The sequence below is a fragment of the Pelophylax lessonae genome (genome assembly GCF_965119305.1).
Source record: "Pelophylax lessonae genome assembly, chromosome: 4".
Classification (NCBI taxonomy): domain Eukaryota; kingdom Metazoa; phylum Chordata; class Amphibia; order Anura; family Ranidae; genus Pelophylax; species Pelophylax lessonae.
Window position 1 is genome coordinate 323,711,578 of NC_138771.1, and position 19,671 is coordinate 323,731,248.

General features: G+C 40.3%; 1 protein-coding gene across 1 annotated transcript in view; it reads left to right on the forward strand.

Annotated features, from left to right (window-relative positions):
* The window catches only part of LOC309552640 (uncharacterized protein), a gene marked incomplete at its 3' end in the record, with an annotated part of 55,908 nt that extends 42,532 nt beyond the window's left edge, over positions 1-13,376 (forward strand). The window contains exon 10 of the mRNA XM_082253578.1: positions 13,281-13,376. Within this exon, the coding sequence (XP_082109704.1) occupies positions 13,281-13,376 (96 nt within the window). The remainder of the gene's footprint in view (positions 1-13,280) is intronic.
* Between the last annotated feature and the right edge of the window lie 6,295 nt (positions 13,377-19,671).

Below are 19,671 nucleotides of genomic sequence, written 5' to 3' on the forward strand. Positions count from 1 at the left end.
AACGCCCCTGCAGTTTTTCAACGATTTATAAACGATATTTTCAGAGACTTACTAGATGTCTGTGTTGTGGTATATCTGGACGATATACTTATATATTCACGATCCCTGTCTGAACACATAAGACATGTAACACTAGTATTATCGAGATTGCTTGCACACAACCTTTATGTGAAACTGAAAAAATGCTTGTTTCATAAAGAAGAGGTACTGTTTCTAGGCTACATCATATCCAAAACAGGAATCGAGATGGACATGAGTAAGATATCCTGCATTCAGGATTAGCCTACACCAACCACACGCAAGGCACTACAGCGATTCCTTGGATTTTCGAATTTCTACAGGAAGTTCATCAGAAACTTCTCTGCCATTGTGAGACCCCTCACACAGCTCACTAGCATTAAAAAACCATTCAAATGGTCAGATGAAGCAAATAAAGCTTTTCACCTGTTAAAGACAAGGTTTACTTCTGCTCCCATACTACGCCATCCAGACCCATCCCTCCAATACATTCTGGAAGTAGATGCGTCAAACATGGCAGTAGGAGCAATACTCTCCCAACGACCAACTCACACTTCACCACTTCATCCAGTCGCCTTTTTTTCTAAATCCCTAAGCAGTCCAGAGATAAATTACCCCGTGGGTGAAAAGGAACTGCTTGCTATAAAATTGGCTCTGGAGAATTGGCGACATCTACTCGAAGGCACCCAATTACCAATACTTATATACACGGACCATAAAAATCTCCAATATCTTCAGACTAACAAAACTCTCTCTCACCGACAGGTACGATGGTCACTATTCTTTCTAAGGTTTAACTTCCTAGTGACCTACACACCTGCAGATAAGAACAAAAAGGCGGATGCACTATCACGACTAACTGAAGAAAACTACTTCGAAATCCCTTCCGTTCCTATAATACCTCACAAACGCATTATTGGAGTTGTCCGTTCCTTGAAGGAAGAGGTTTTGCATGGTATAAGTTTGGATTCACCCCCACCACAACTAAATACTGATGCAGAAGGCTTCCTCTACTACAACGACAAACTTTACATACCACCTACCATACGCACCAAGATCTTGGAATTATCGCATGATGTGCCTATGGCAGGACATATGGGTATGACAAAGACTCTTAATCTGATTACCAGGCAATTCTGATGGCCTGACATGAAAACATCTATACAAAAATTCTTCTCTTCATGCAATGTCTGTGCCAGGTCCAAAATTGACACTACGAGACCATCCGGTCTACTATGCAGTCTACCAATACCCCAAACTCCATGGGAAGTTGTGTCCTTGGACTTTATAGTGGAATTGCCTCCTTCCAAAGGATTTAATACCATCTTAGTGTCAGTGGACCATCTGACAAAAATGGCACATTTCATTGCTATTCGCAGACTACCTTCGTCCAAACAAACGGCAGAACTCCTGATGAAACATGTCTTTAAGTTACATGGTATCCCAAAAACTCTTCTGTCTGACCGTGGATCACAATTTATTTCCAAGTTCTGGCAAGAACTATGTCACATACTACGGATTGAGCGGAAGCTCACTTCTCCTTACCATCCGCAGACCAACGGACAGACTGAAAGAGTCAACCAATGCATCGAGCAATATTTACGTTGTTACACTTCTTACCAACAGGATGATTGGGTGGATCTTCTCCCTCTGGCAGAATTTGCCTACAACAACGCAACCCACAGTACGACCAAGCAGAGTCCATTCTACTTGAACTATGGGTTTCATCCCTCTATTCTTCCACCACGCATCCTTCCTTCAAATAACCCAGTAGCCTCAGACTATCTTACCCAAATAAAGGACTCTCTGGGTTTGCTTAATACTACCATTGCACACGCTCATAGTCAACAAAAGAAGTACTATGATCTTCGCAGAAGACCTTCTCCTCAGTACACTATCGGGGACCTCGTTTGGCACTCAACAAAAAATTTAAGACTGAAAATCCCTAGCAAAAAGCTTGGACCTCTGTTCTTGGGACCTTTCCCAATCAAGAAACTTATTGGAAAAGCTGCAGTACAGCTTACATTGCCAATAGACCTCAAAATACATCCCATTTTCCATGTGTCGCTACTGAAGCCCCATGTTCCTGACCAAGGAATAAGGCCTACTATCCCACCTCCTCCTCCTGTACAAGTTGAAGGTGGAGAAGAATATGAGATAAAAGAGATTCTGGATTCTCGTATCCACAGAGGAAGACTTCAGTACTTGGTTCGATGGAAGAACTATGGGCCCCAAGACGACACCTGGCTAAACACCTCTGACATACATGCCTCTAGATTAATCCGCAATTTTCATGCGAAGTACCCAGACAAACCAGCTCCAGAGGCCTTCAGGAGCCGGCCTTAAGGGGGGGGGTACTGTAATGTTCTGGTACCTTTGGGTACCCTAATTACTCTTTCATAAGTGTATGCGCCCCACCATTCTCTTTTGGTAAGGTGCGCATACACCTTTAAGACTGATGCTGTCATCACTGAGCGCCGGACTGGATGGCTATTTAGATCGCCGGCTCTCACTCACATGTGTTCGTTCAAACTGCTTTGTGCCTTGATGCTAACCTGTCTTGAAGCTCTCATGCTTGCAAGCATACCTCGCTGTCGGAACCACGCTGCGCTGATCCCTGTATCCCGCTACCGGATCATCCGTTCTTGCCGAACCTCTCCTCTGCTACATTGCTATTAGTGATAAGTACCCCACAGGGGAAACCTCTATAACCTTTATACTAAAGCTTACACTATCTAGCTCTGCATACTAAGGACTATTACTACATCTGCATTATCTAAGATTGCTAGCTCTTGAGCCTACTACCACCTGTTCTTGCACTGGGTTGATCTCTCTTGTATGTCCACCTGCTACTCTGTCATCTGCTACCATACATGATTGCTAAACCTATCTGCATCCCATCTGCTACTATCTTACTTTCAAGAACATTTCCTTTCAAGTGTCTGTCATCTACCATCTCTACCCAACCTGTCTCTTCAGCCTATCATCACTGTGTTACTATATACATAAGTCACTCTAGGAAACATCTTATTGAGTGTGTGTATTTACTTGCTGAATTGAGATCATCCACACATGATGAGTCATTGGGAGTTGGGATTGGTGTCTCAGCGTTTCTCTACATGACTACTGAAGTGGAATATTTCTGCAGCTGAAAATCCACATCATACATAAAACGCAGGAGCGTTACAGATTGAACGAACCACAAATGGATTCAGCAGAAATAACCACTCAGATGACACAATTAAAACAGCAAGTACCTGCGTTAATACACGCACTTGCTGAATTAAAAGAAGACAATCAGGCTCTGTCGCAGCAGGTAATTAGACTGACACAACTTACCACTGCTCAGTCCCCTGAACCCAAAATAAATCCTCCTTTGGTATTTACAGGCGATCGCAAAAAATTTCGCGAATTTAAAAACGCATGTGAGTTACTTTTCTTGCTAAAACCCCGTACCTACCTTACTGATCACGTTAAGGTTTGTACTATCATTTCTTACCTAACAGGCGATCCTCGGGCCTGGGCAGACTCTCTTTTTGAGAAAAGCGACCAGCTTCTCAACTCCTATGCCTTGTTCCTAGCAGAACTCACTAGCCTATATGATGATCCCAATAGGCAGAGTACTGCCGATCTTCAATTAAGATCCTTGAAACAAGGTAGGAGACCTGTAGAAGACTTTGTCCCAGAATTCAAGAGATAGACCCTTGATTCAGAATGGAATGATGCATCTCTGAAAACCCAATTTAGGCTTGGCCTATCAGAGGCCGTTAAAGACGAGCTCGCCCGAGCGGATCTGCCAAAAACCCTGGATGCATTGATACAACTCAGTATCACCATAGATAGAAGACTACGAGAAAGAAAGGCTGAGAAAATGGGAATGCCATTATCCAGTTCTTCTCGGATTTCGGCCGTCGACCCCGTTCCTATGGAGGTAGGAACCATACGCCCACCTCTATCAACTATGGAAAGAGCCAAAAGACGATCTGGTAATCTCTGCTTGTACTGTGCATCCCCGGATCACAAGATAAACGTCTGTCCCCTAGTCTACAAAAAGAAGGGTGAGTGTTCACATGTCCTCCTAGGGGGATTGACAACTTCAATCACTAACCCTTACCTTTCTGTTTGCTTAACATTACAGTGGGACCAGAACAGGATTACTACTAAGGCCATGATTGACACAGGATCTTGTGGAAATTATATTGACATACGTTTTGCTGCTTTAAATAAAGTTCCTATTATTTCTAAACTTAAACCTGTCTCAGTGAGTCTTATTAATGGTGTTCCTTTATCCTCTGGTCCGATCACTGATCAGACACAGGCACTCCTAGTCACTACTAACGGGTCTCATATGGAGACCACTACCTTCGATCTAATACCTTCACCCCACTTTCCCATTGTGTTGGGACTTCCCTGGTTGCACACACATCAACCAACCATAGATTGGAAGGAACGGACCCTGGCCTTCCTCTCTTGCTATTGCAAAAGTAAGTGTAACCTCCCGTCTTTCGGGAAGATCCTGTCTGTGGTGACAGATGAGATTGCACCACTATGTTATCAGGATCTCTCTGAGGTTTTTCTTGAGAAAAATGCTCAAGCACTACCTCCCCATCGAGACTATGATTGTAGCATTGATCTACTCCCAAATAGCAAATTGCCGTTCGGTCATGTTTATCCTCTTTCACAGGATGAACTTTCCCATCTCAAAGACTATTTGGATGAGAATTTGAAGAAAGGTTTTATTAGACCTTCCACTTCTTCCACAGCAGCAGGACTCTTTTTTGTCCGCAATAAGGACTCAAGTCTCAGGCCTATCATCGACTATAGACAATTGAATGCTATTACAATAAAAGATCGCTATCCTCTACCGCTTATCCCTGAGCTCATTGAGCAGGTGCGTGGAGCTACCTATTTTTCAAAATTGGACCTGAAAGGAGCATACAATCTCATTCGAATCCGTGATGGACACGAGTGGAAGACTGCATTCAGAACCAGATACGGATTGTTCGAATATCTTGTAATGCCATTCGGGCTATGCAACGCCCCTGCAGTTTTTCAACGATTTATAAACGATATTTTCAGAGACTTACTAGATGTCTGTGTTGTGGTATATCTGGACGATATACTTATATATTCACGATCCCTGTCTGAACACATAAGACATGTAACACTAGTATTATCGAGATTGCTTGCACACAACCTTTATGTGAAACTGAAAAAATGCTTGTTTCATAAAGAAGAGGTACTGTTTCTAGGCTACATCATATCCAAAACAGGAATCGAGATGGACATGAGTAAGATATCCTGCATTCAGGATTGGCCTACACCAACCACATGCAAGGCACTACAGCGATTCCTTGGATTTTCGAATTTCTACAGGAAGTTCATCAGAAACTTCTCTGCCATTGTGAGACCCCTCACACAGCTCACTAGCATTAAAAAACCATTCAAATGGTCAGATGAAGCAAATAAAGCTTTTCACCTGTTAAAGACAAGGTTTACTTCTGCTCCCATACTACGCCATCCAGACCCATCCCTCCAATACATTCTGGAAGTAGATACGTCAAACATGGCAGTAGGAGCAATACTTTTTTTCCAACGACCAACTCACACTTCACCACTTCATCCAGTCGCCTTTTTTTCTAAATCCCTAAGCAGTCCAGAGATAAATTACCCCGTGGGTGAAAAGGAACTGCTTGCTATAAAATTGGCTCTGGAGAATTGGCGACATCTACTCGAAGGCACCCAATTACCAATACTTATATACACGGACCATAAAAATCTCCAATATCTTCAGACTAACAAAACTCTCTCTCACCGACAGGTACGATGGTCACTATTCTTTCTAAGGTTTAACTTCCTAGTGACCTACACACCTGCAGATAAGAACAAAAAGGCGGATGCACTATCACGACTAACTGAAGAAAACTACTTCGAAATCCCTTCCGTTCCTATAATACCTCACAAACGCATTATTGGAGTTGTCCGTTCCTTGAAGGAAGAGGTTTTGCATGGTATAAGTTTGGATTCACCCCCACCACAACTAAATACTGATGCAGAAGGCTTCCTCTACTACAACGACAAAATTTACATACCACCTACCATACGCACCAAGATCTTGGAATTATCGCATGATGTGCCTATGGCAGGACATATGGGTATGACAAAGACTCTTAATCTGATTACCAGGCAATTCTGGTGGCCTGACATGAAAACATCTATACAAAAATTCGTCTCTTCATGCAATGTCTGTGCCAGGTCCAAAATTGACACTACGAGACCATCCGGTCTACTATGCAGTCTACCAATACCCCAAACTCCATGGGAAGTTGTGTCCTTGGACTTTATAGTGGAATTGCCTCCTTCCAAAGGATTTAATACCATCTTAGTGTCAGTGGACCATCTGACAAAAATGGCACATTTCATTGCTATTCGCAGACTACCTTCGTCCAAACAAACGGCAGAACTCCTGATGAAACATGTCTTTAAGTTACATGGTATCCCAAAAACTCTTCTGTCTGACCGTGGATCACAATTTATTTCCAAGTTCTGGCAAGAACTATGTCACATACTACGGATTGAGCGGAAGCTCACTTCTCCTTACCATCCGCAGACCAACGGACAGACTGAAAGAGTCAACCAATGCATCGAGCAATATTTACGTTGTTACACTTCTTACCAACAGGATGATTGGGTGGATCTTCTCCCTCTGGCAGAATTTGCCTACAACAACGCAACCCACAGTACGACCAAGCAGAGTCCATTCTACTTGAACTATGGGTTTCATCCCTCTATTCTTCCACCACGCATCCTTCCTTCAAATAACCCAGTAGCCTCAGACTATCTTACCCAAATAAAGGGCTCTCTGGGTTTGCTTAATACTACCATTGCACACGCTCATAGTCAACAAAAGAAGTACTATGATCTTCGCAGAAGACCTTCTCCTCAGTACACTATCGGGGACCTCGTTTGGCACTCAACAAAAAATTTAAGACTGAAAATCCCTAGCAAAAAGCTTGGACCTCTGTTCTTGGGACCTTTCCCAATCAAGAAACTTATTGGAAAAGCTGCAGTACAGCTTACATTGCCAATAGACCTCAAAATACATCCCATTTTCCATGTGTCGCTACTGAAGCCCCATGTTCCTGACCAAGGAATAAGGCCTACTATCCCACCTCCTCCTCCAGTACAAGTTGAAGGTGGAGAAGAATATGAGATAAAAGAGATTCTGGATTCTCGTATCCACAGAGGAAGACTTCAGTACTTGGTTCAATGGAAGAACTATGGGCCCCAAGACGACACCTGGCTAAACACCTCTGACATACATGCCTCTAGATTAATCCGCAATTTTCATGCGAAGTACCCAGACAAACCAGCTCCAGAGGCCTTCAGGAGCCGGCCTTAAGGGGGGGGGGGTACTGTAATGTTCTGGTACCTTTGGGTACCCTAATTACTCTTTCATAAGTGTATGCGCCCCACCATTCTCTTTTGGTAAGGTGCGCATACACCTTTAAGACTGATGCTGTCATCACTGAGCGCCGGACTGGATGGCTATTTAGATCGCCGGCTCTCACTCACATGTGTTCGTTCAAACTGCTTTGTGCCTTGATGCTAACCTGTCTTGAAGCTCTCATGCTTGCAAGCATACCTCGCTGTCGGAACCACGCTGCGCTGATCCCTGTATCCCGCTACCGGATCATCCGTTCTTGCCGAACCTCTCCTCTGCTACATTGCTATTAGTGATAAGTACCCCACAGGGGAAACGTCTATAACCTTTATACTAAAGCTTACACTATCTAGCTCTGCATACTAAGGACTATTACTACATCTGCATTATCTAAGATTGCTAGCTCTTGAGCCTACTACCACCTGTTCTTGCACTGGGTTGATCTCTCTTGTATGTCCACCTGCTACTCTGTCATCTGCTACCATACATGATTGCTAAACCTATCTGCATCCCATCTGCTACTATCTTACTTTCAAGAACATTTCCTTTCAAGTGTCTGTCATCTACCATCTCTACCCAACCTGTCTCTTCAGCCTATCATCACTGTGTTACTATATACATAAGTCACTCTAGGAAACATCTTATTGAGTGTGTGTATTTACTTGCTGAATTGAGATCATCCACACATGATGAGTCATTGGGAGTTGGGATTGGTGTCTCAGCGTTTCTCTACATGACTACTGAAATGGAATATTTCTGCAGCTGAAAATCCACATCATACATAAAACTCAGGAGCGTTACAATAACTCTCCCTAATTGGTCACTGTACCTAGCAAATGTATATTGGGCACAGCCTGATTGGATGAGTCAAAGAAGGCTGCTGTGTACTATTCATGTAGTGATCAGGGTAAACAAAAGGCCAACCTTTGAACTGGAACTGCACCAACCACTGGGAATTGCTATGAAAATGAATCACTAGATGGTATTTTACTCCCTACCAACTGTCCAAATTCTCCCCTCAGAACTCCACCTTATTTATGCTGGAGAGGCTGTGGCAGATTGGTACCCTTTATCATATTTGGTCATGAAGAAATATCTCTTGTTTCTGGAGAGAAATATTTAAACTGCTTTCTAACATCACAGGGAATTTTCCTTAAACCTAACCCTGCCATAGCAATTCTAAACTTACAAATTGATGACCTTTTGCCATCTTTCCGCACAGTGACGACCCTTGTCGCCGCAAGAATGGTAATAGCCAGACACTGGAAAGCGTCTCAAGCCCCTAACAAATCGGAAGTCTTATGTCTAGTACAATTAAATTACTCTTACGAAAAATACCTTTCTACCAGAACAGGCAAGAGCCAATTATTTGACAGCTCATGGAAACCGTGGACAGACACTGATGATCTTGACAATACTATACATTACTGCTTTTACCCCTTACTCCTTTCTGTAAAACTTAAGAAATGTATTCTCATCTGAGTTTAGAGTAAATTATGTATGGATTTTCCTGACATGTTATTTCCGGTCTGTGTTATACTATGATAACCTATTTTTTACGTTTTTTAATTTTTTCTTTTTTTGCATCCTGTACACTCTCTTGATACTCAATAAAAATGAATTGAAAAAAAATAATCTTGTTCCCTTGTTCCTTGAAAAACAAAAGCATACACTTTTTAGGAATTTATTCAGCCACACCATCAGTACAACTATAGTTACTATAATAACTATGGTAGCTTGTTAAAAATGTTGGTTCTGAACTCAATTGCCTGTTCAAATCTGGGTTATCTTGGTTGGGGCACATTGAAGCTTTTAAAACGCTTCTGCTGCCCACAATTCTTTATTTTTTAAGGACAATTGTGATAATTATCCCTACTCACTTTTTCTCATTATGCTGTCCTGAAACAGTTTATATGGCAAAACCAGAAAGCAAGGGTGTCTTTTGCCATCCTCACTAAACATAAATCCATGGGGGGCATGGGGTTACCAGTATTACAAGATTATTACAGGGCAATGCTGTTGTATCAATTAAAAGCATAGATCACTCCTTTCTCTCATTAACATTGGGTACTTCTGGAATTGAACATGGTTTATAGCAGGAACCTGCTATGAGTGGCGGCCGCCACTCAACGACCATTGCAGGTCCCAGATAACCCTTTCATTTTGGCCTCTGTAGCATCCTGGTTGTAAAACACAGAAAGTATTCATAGCCATTCCTGCAAATGACCTGCCTCTGAAGGTTTACACATTTCTAACAGTACAAACAAATGGCCACTGCCCCACCTATAACTGGTCTTCGCGGCACAGATCACATGTATAGGTGGGGGCAGTGGTCATATTTTTATTCTGTTGGTATTCTGGTGAGGGGATGCACTGGAAACCATTGTTGCCATTGTGCTATATACTGGGTTACCAGTGTGCCCCTCCCTGTGCCTTTAAGGAGGGGTGGGCTCCCTCCAGATTAACCTGCCCACTATCTATCCGTTATTATGCATGTGCTTCTACTATGGAGACTCTCAAACATTTATAGGGTTAGGACTGCAGATAATACTGGGGTGCCGTGAAGTGGCTCTTTGGCTCACGCATGTATTTGCAAATGTGTGCAAATGAAACCCCTGTTTTTAACACAAACTGTTAGACAGGATAATTTGGTTGGTTGCAGGCTGGTTGGTAAGTTGAGCTGGGAGTTTTCTTTGGTTTTGTTTTACGAATTTCTAATACCATTTTGCTCTGTTAAGTCATGGTCAGACAGAGGGTATACTACCTTAAAGCGGTTGTAAACAGCTGGTTGCTTTTTTTTTTCTGGACCTGCAAGGTAAAAGCATAATGTACTAGTATCCATTGCATACTAGCACATTATGTAAAACTTACCTGAAAAAGGAAGCCCTCCAGCTATGCAATGTAATCGCTGGAGGCAGCGTCCATTTTGTCCCAGTCTTCCTTCCGGGTCCACAGACCCCGGCTGTGTAACAGGCCAGAGCCACAAAGCCATCATTCACAGCACAGGCATCTGAAGGAACAGCACGGGTGGCAGTTCCTTCTGAGTGCATGCACGATGACGTCATTGGCTGCATGCAATGTAAATATCTCCTAAACAGTACACGTTTAGGAGATATTTATAGTACCTATAGGTAAGCCTTATTATAGGCTTACCTATAGCTACAAATTATAGCTTAGAGTTTACTTCCTCTTTAATACATGTGCCTCTAGAGGATCAATATAGGGAAGCCTACAAAAACTCCAAATTAGGCATTTTTAACGTGCACTCTCTGACACTTTCATCTCTATTGACAAACTGGCATGGGAATCATAAGCAGAACTCCATAAAATGTGGGATTTCCTGGTTTTACTCTCATCTTCAACTTCGCCATCGGTCAGTCAAATTTACCTCCTTATTAAAATGGGAAGAAGTGTTGTGGCATTCAACTATGGAAAAGGCGTTGGACTCTGCCTTTTAAATATTCTTATGCAATAACTCATCGTGTTTTGCCTTGGCAAAATGGCCTACAGATAGCCCACAGATGGTACCGTACTCCAAATAGGTTATCATTGAGTTATTCCCAAACTCCTCCTGACTGTTGGTGAAACTGTGAACAAACAGGTAACCTAATTCACATATTATGGCACTTTAAATCCATTGCTAGTTTTTGGAAGTTAGCGTTTGTCCTGATATCTTCCATTACAGGTTGCATCATCTCCCCTGATGCTTCTCTAGCCCTACTAGGTCTTTTGATGAATCCATTTCCTAAACAATTTTGAATTGTGGTTTTACACATTATCGCAGCAGCCCGTCTTACTATCATGAATAGGTGGAAGCAGGATGAAGCTCCTAATGTTTCAGAAGTTATTCACAGAGTGCATTTACAATGCTCTTATGAATATTTTTTCACTTTATCAAACTAAAGGGGAACAAATTTCAGGAAGCTTGGGAACCTGGGTTAATGACAAATAATAATGGGAACTTACTTTGATAGTAGTGCTTTAAAATACCTTGGTTGACTGGATTGATTAAGCTTATACCTTTATACCTCTGTGAGAATAACTTGTTTGTTCTGTTTTTTTTTTTGTTTTGTTTTTGTGTTTTTGTTTATATAATCTACCTTTGATTTTTGTATTGACTGGCCATCTTTACCTACATAGATTGCAGATATGTGATTTGTAACCATCTAGAATATGTACTGTATATGTGATTGTGGATGTCTATTTTTGGAGAATGCAGAGAATGCATATTACTGCTTCCTTTACTAAGACTTTGTACTATGTCAATCCTTTGTGCAGTATATGTTTGAAAACTAATAAAAACTATTGAAATAAAACAATAGTGTTAGTGTAGATACAAATTATAAACTTTATTTTTATAATTTTCCTGTTTACAATGACACAAAAAATGTGTTTCTAGTATAAAGCAATGCAAATATATTTACAAATGAATTTTACATTTTTTTCAATTTTTCACAATTTGCAATAGAGGGTGGGCATATGCATTTCTAACTAAGAATTACAAAATGCACCTGATGCCTAATTGTCAGTGTTGACTGTGCAAAGGATGTCTAATGGGCTGCTAAACAAGAGGGGAGTCTCTCCTGCATTAACTGTGTCAGTGTTCAGAAAAGAATTGATGTTCAGCTCATCACTGGTACACAGGGATCTAATCCAGATTACTTGGCTGTCTGCAGTCTTTGAAGTCAGGTCCCATGAGGCTCAGTCTTTCTGCTCAGGTTCTTACAAGGCTCACAGGTCTTAGCCCCCTGATGCAGGCACTCACAGCAGCGGGTCTCTCAGCTCTGGTAAAGACACCGCAAGAGCACCGGTTCTCTTTACAGGCTCAACAAAGGCAACACGTCCGTGCAGCTCAGCTTCCTCTCAGCAAAGACCCTACGTTCTTCACATTTGCTTGGAAAAGCTCCAGTCTCTCCTTTTATGTGCAGGTGATCCTGAGTATTGTAGTTTGCTGCCCCATTGCCTCCACAGTGCACTTCCTCTTCAGAACTAAGTTCCCAGTGTCCTTATTGGCTCCTGAGCAACTTGTCTTCTCACACTGATTGGATCTGATCTGCACTATGGGTAGTGGCAAAGCCAGAAAGAGTGGAAATTTGAACCCACAAGGAGGGAGGCCGGTTTAAATGCACACAGTCATCCCAGGGATCTACCGTTTCGTACAGTGCCTGTTTTTATTACAGAAAATGTGAGTTTTTTTCTTTTGAGACAAAATAAATTCATTGTTAAGCAATATTACGCTATTGGGATTCCTTCTTTCCTTCCCATATGGTTACCATCTGGTGAGACTGCATAGGGGAGCCTGCATCGGCTGACATTTCCATCCATAGCACCTTACCCGGATTGTATGCCGGACTCTGCCTGTGAGACCCTTATGCTATAAGGTTTGAGGGTCCACACTGTCCGGTAAGTGCAATTACCTAGGGGAGAGGAGTGAATCACCATCATCGCACCATTGCAGCATGCATTTAATTTCCAGCACTTGAGCACTTTTTCGGGTTGTTTCTTCATCAAACGACTTTCACTGGCTATTTGCTGGCTACTGCATTTTGGGACTTTTTTATTGATATTGGACTTTCTATATGTTATTTATCCTTTCATTTATAAATTGCACTACACCAGGTGGTGATTTGCACTATTAGCACATTTATATGTCATGAGAATTTATTTATTTATTTAAGAGTATATGTGTTTTATACCCATACACGCACCAACCATTACTACCTACATATTATTAATCTTTTATCATTTGCACATTGAGCACTTTATAAGTACAATACACCAAATCTGCGCTGTCTTCTTTGCACTTACATTTTTCCAGGATGTTTCTGCGGTGGCCTATGCTGCGCACTTCAGGGATGATGCCCCACGTGTGGAGGAGTGCAAGGCCTTTATCCAAGGTGGTGATGCTGTGTGATATCCCATTTATGTCAATGAGTAGCCTAGCAGGGTTGCTCCACTTGTAGGGGATGTGATGGTTGTGACATGTTTTAGTCACGCTGGTGAGTTGTCTCCGCATATCCAAGGTATATTTGGATAAATCTGCATACATTTGGATGTTGGCGTATGGGGCGGGGAGTTGGCCGAGAGATCTGGCCTTAGCTAGAAACTGCTCTTTTGTGTGAAAAAAAGGAATTTGCATGATAATATCATGCGGTACACTGTCTGGCAGGTGAGGGGGCTTGGGTAAGTGGTGTATGTGGTCAATGGTGAAATGTAATGGAGACGCCTCAGGAAGAAGGGAGCTAAGCATTTCCTGTGAGTAGCGCAGTAATTCACCTGTTTGGACGGTTTTTGGGACACCTCTTAATTTTTAATTATTCCTTCTTGACCTGTCTTCTAAATCTGCTATTTTGGCCTTCATCCATTGCCTTTCTTCTAAGTTGTCATCATAAGCATCAATGAGATCATTAACAGTGGTAGTGATTTCTTCAGTTGAATTTTCCACATGATTTACTCTTTCTCCCAGAAAGTTTATTTCAGAGGAGAATCCGTGGGTTAGTGTGGAGAAATCAGCATGCAGGTAGTTCTGCAAGGAGAGGAACATGTCCTTAAGCAAGGTATCCATCACAGGATGGTTTGAGGTGGGAAAAGATGTGATAGAGTGTTGTGGCTGACCATGTGAGGGGGAGTCAGTGCTAGTAAAGCTCACCTCTGATTCCAGCAGCTTTTCATCCAGTCTTATCCGAGCCCTGGCTGGACTGGCACACTGAGGACTAGTTGAAGGAGGAGAGGTGCCTGGTCCTTCATCCAACACATTCCTGTCGTCTGGGAGGTTTGTGTAAGAGCCAGACTGCAGTAGTGAGGAGGCAGGGGCCGGAGGGGCGGTGCCAACTTGTCGGCCTCCTCGACACTTGCTTGCTGTACTATATCTGTGAAATAACAGCACTATCAACTTACTAAGTTCACAGATTATTTGGACTACAGAACACCTCCCTCCTCTTCATCATCTCACCTTCATAATATAGAGAGGAGGTGATCTGTAGCTCATAGAGGAAAATTGGACAGCATTATTAACACCTAAGATTTCATTACAGCAGAGGCTGAGTGTACAGAAGGTTACAGACTCACTGGATTTCTGGCAGATTCAACAGACTTTTTTTCTCACTTATGGAACAGACATAATAACATGTTTTTAACTGTATATTTAACATAACACACATACATTCTGTATATGTGCAAAGTAGTGTTGCAAAGGTTGACCTCCCATATAACACAAAAAATAAATTAAAGAAAAAGAATAAAAATATACAAAAATTACTATTTAAATGCAAGTGGACATTTTATTATAATCACATTTCATATGTATGGCTCCTTGATATTTTGGCAATGTTCATTCTGAAAACAAAAAAAACTTCATCCTAGGTGTGTGGAATTCAACTCACCCACCCATGTTTGAAGAATCCGGCATTGAAAATAAATAGAACTTTTGTCTTTATTTCGAAATATTATGCAACCTAAGAACAATTGCAAAAATGTGAGATTTGGGGACATTTCACAACCTTTGTTGACAATAACATCATATTTAATGTCATGATGTGATGACACCTCATAAGATGATGACAAATCTGTTATGTAGGGTACAAATACAGTGGCAGATGGTGGCAGTTCTATGACATCTTTTCTATCTACCTATCCTCTTTGGTCTCAAGAATTTGTTTTCTGCCATCATGAAGACTGCAGTTGCATTTCTATATGTAGCAGTAACCTACTGCTTTGGTAAGTTCATTTTCCTTTTCTTTTTCAGTTATTTTTAAAATGTAGTGTCAGTTTAAATGTAGTGTGTTGACAAATTATCAGTTTGAACGTCTTTTTAAAGAATATACTGTATATTAGTAGGTCATGTCTTTATCAATGTTTGATTTGTCAATGTATAACCTTCATATTTATGTTTAATTGTGCAGCTTCTAGCCTCAATGGATTTTCTGCCCTTGGAGGGCATGAGGCCGGTAAGTGGACACATCTGTATATGTTATGATCGTGTATATGCTGATATTGTGGTATGTTAAAGTAAAGCATTCTAGCACTGTAAAAGATAAAAAATTGCATATTAGCATTCCTTGATCTTAACATACTTCGATAAAATAATTAAATTGATATGAGGAGCTAGGCAGATAGTAAGCTCCCTTGCAAATACAATTATATTCACTCTGCTAACATAGAAAATCAAGTTCTCTAAACACCTTAAAGCAATTTTCTCTCCTGGCTAATGAGGCCACTGTACATTGTAAGGAGGAGCTACATGGAAACTGCTTATTCACTTTTAATCAGTTCCTCTTTTACACATAGGCCCCTTTGCAACACAATTCAATATGCTGTAAATGAAGTGAGTTTCAACAGAAGGATAAAGTATATGTTATTCTAATTTTTATTATTTTAGTTGTAGATATAAAGGGTAAGGACTAGAAGCTCTGTCAACATGTTATTGCTGTATGTTCCCCAACTGGACCCTGGCAGATTTCAACCCTCCCATACTTGTGCTTGTGACCATTTTTGAGACAAACATTTATGGGACAGCCAAAGTTTCACAGTTGCCACCAGAACAAAAGGTAAGGGGAAATCCTCCAATGGGAACATCTGCTCCAAAGACAACTTTCCACTGTCCCCAGTGTCATTTGGTAGAGATTTCACTCTGTAGAATTTTTGAGACAGGAAGTTAAAGGGTTTCTCTCTAACCTCTTTCAGACCGGAGGATTTCCCCCCCCTAATGACCAGGCCCTATTTTGTGATTCGGCACTGCGTTACTTTTAAATAAAATTGATGTCCTCTTTTTCCCACAAATAGAGCTTTTTCACATTCTGCTATATGACATTCCCAAAAAAAAAAATTAAAAATCTAAATTTTTTAACATTTTAAGGCAATTTATTTTCTGCTACATATTTGTGGTAAATAAAATTGCAATAAACATATTTTGATTGGTTTGCGCAAAAGTTATTGCGTCTTCTACTAACTGCGGGAAAGATTTATGTCATTTTTATTGTTTTTTTTTATAGTAATGGCGGCGATCTGCGATTTTTTGCGGGACTGCGACATTGCGGCGGACTGATCAGACCCCTAACTGACATTTTTGACACTTATGGGGGTACCAGTGTACCAGTGACATTACTACAATAATCAGTGCTAAAAATATTCACTGTTACTGTAATAATCTCATTGGCAGGGAAGGGGTTAACATTGTTAGTGATCAAGGGGTTAAATGTAAGCCTAGGGGAGTGATTCTAACTGTGGGGGGGGGGGTTGGGCTTGTGAGATGAACACAGAGACATGCGATCCTATATAGCAGGATCACATAGCCTCTGTGATCATCCAAGGGAGAAGGATTGACGGCTGTGTTTACATCAGCCGTCCATCCTTCTCTGTCAACGGGGAGAGATCGCCGGTGTCTGGTGGCAATCGGAGCTGCCTGACACCCGTACTGGCTTGCCCCCTAGCTCCTCCCAGGTAGATTGCATTTACTAACGTGATTCTGCCTGGGACAGCCACTTTGCTGTTGTAAATATAAAGTAAGCTGTCGGCAAGTGGTTAACAAAGGAAACAAAAACCTTTGATATATATATATATATATATATATATATATATATATATATATAGTATATATTCTTTTTGCTCAACATTAAATTAAATTTAACTACAGGGATATAGAACTTCACATTTAATATATGTATACATTTATTATACATTAGTCCATTCTTATATTTATTATACATCTTTATATAATATTATTTATTATAATTCTACATTTATTTTACACCTTTTTGATGCATTTAATATGCACTTAAAGCATGTTAAAAATGCACCCTAGACTCCCTCCAAGTGATTTCTTGGGAAATGTTTTTGTTTCTTTTTCACCTCATTGATATTTGATAAATGCTTGTTAAAAATGCTGTAAACGCATTACGGTGCATTGCTATAGACTTGAATTGAAGAATCTGACACACTTCAACTCCTTCCAGACTCAACACGTAGCTTCATTTTTGCCACACCGCATTGCGAAGAGATACATTCACAACATGTTTTTCAAATGTGAACAGCTCTGACCATTGTCCAATTTATTCATTTTAATCTGCTTTGCTAGGCATTTGGGGATCAAAAAAAAATGTGGCCTAAATGCCTTTTTCTTACCCCAATGTGAACAGGGCCTTGCAGGGAGCTACTTCTCCTCCACCATTCAAACAAAGGTTTGGCCAGGTCCATAACTAAAGTGAAGAAGCACAATATAAATAAAGCATTTTTAAAAAGTGCAAAATCACCTAGTATTTAATTTTTATCTAAATTAAAAATATATTAAATATATTTTAAATTTATTATTATAATTTTTTTAGTCTTTTTTTAACTTTTCTCAAACATATTTCTATTCTTAATCATCATTAATGTGTTATTTGTAATAAACTTGTCTCTTCGGGCAGCACCTGTACCTAAGAAAGATCTTCCTACAATCCCTAAAGATTGCCTACAGAAGTTAATCCAGGTATACATTTAGACACATTTTTCTACAATGTAGCATAGAGGGCATGAAAAGGAAATAGTGATATATTTTAGTTCTTAGGTAAGGATATACATTTCTATGAAAATCCATTCTAGCAGAATGGGGGGGGGGGGGGGTGCATTTTGATACATCAAATTTGATGTTTACTATGTTAAATATCCATGACTGGACTTCAGAATGTTTGGCTTTTTTTTACAACTCCAATACATGGGGGGATGATGAGACTAGTAGTTTACAAATGGTTGATATGCTTCCAGCTCATATTATAAGAAGTGACAAGGACACTACATTTTTGGCAAGATCAAGTGTTTTCTGTACTTTCTGAAAATCTTTTTACCCTGCAAAAAATAAATAAAACGTATGCAGCCAACATATCTAAGGACCTGTACATTTTTTTTCTTAGCTATTCTTTAAGCATACTCTTAATTGCGTCTCTTGGTCATCTAGAAATTTCACTAAAGGTACAACTTAAAATAAAAACCTTCCCCAGCATGGGAAATCTGCATACAGTATTTCCTATAAACAATTATTGTCTTAGCTTTTGGTAATTAAAACACTAAATATTATTAAATATTAAACTCAAATTATTCGTTTTAAGAAATTAATTCAGTCCTTTGGTAAATTCCATTGCTGTCTTGTTATTACTACCTCATGCGGTAAAGCATGGCACAGCTTAACCACTTTTACTTCCTAAACTGATATAAAATCTTCTTTCTTCAATGTTCATGTGAATTCTCCTTGACCTGTGTACGGTCCTTGGTAGAGATGGGCTCTGGTGCGTTCGGGATCCTAGTCCCCACCCACCTGCCCGATCCCACCAGGAAGCTGACACTGCACACCGCTAATCACAGGCAGTGATACATTTCCTGGTCCGCAGCTGCACAGACGGGGAAATGTCTAACAGCCTGTGATTGGTGGTGTGCAGTTTTGGCTTCCTGGCAGAATCGGACAGGTGGGTTGAGACTAGGATCCCGAACATGCCAGAGCCCATCTCTAGACCTTGGGATGAAGAAACTATATTTACAATATTCATAGTAGCTCCATATGAAAATATGATACTTAAGTCACCTGTAAGTTTGTTTTTTTTACCAAACTTACAATCTTCTATTAATGCTCCTAATAAGGGTATATAATTTAAATATTATCTTTTATTTACAGACCGATCTCAAAAATACCCTTGACACACTAAGGAAATTGTTGTGTTTGTACAAGCAAGGACAGGTATGCTTGATTGAATTTTCCTTTATGTTGTTTTAATAAAATATTGAGATTTCATTCCTAATTCCTGTATCTAGAAATGCTCTTTGTACCAGTAAAATGTAGTAAAATGCATATTTTCCTTTTTATCACAGAAAGAAAACAATCACAAGCTGTTCAAGGACTTCTTGGTAGAACTGCATGAGACTTTGGTAATTCATTTTATATATGATTTCCATATGTTGACACATGTTTTTTCACTATATTTTTAAGTATTTTGAATCAATTACATTTACTGTAGCCTTGTATTTACCACTTACATAATATTTAAAATTGCATGATTCGTTTTAATTATGGCAAATTATATTAATATCATACAAAGCAATCTTGGCCGCTTCTGCAACCAGCAATAAGGAAGGTATTTATTAATATGTCTAAAAACTATTACAGGCTTCAGTTTTAAAATGAAAAAAATTGGAACACTTTGTATGTTTGAATATTGTTTACCATCTCTCTTACCTATGGGTCC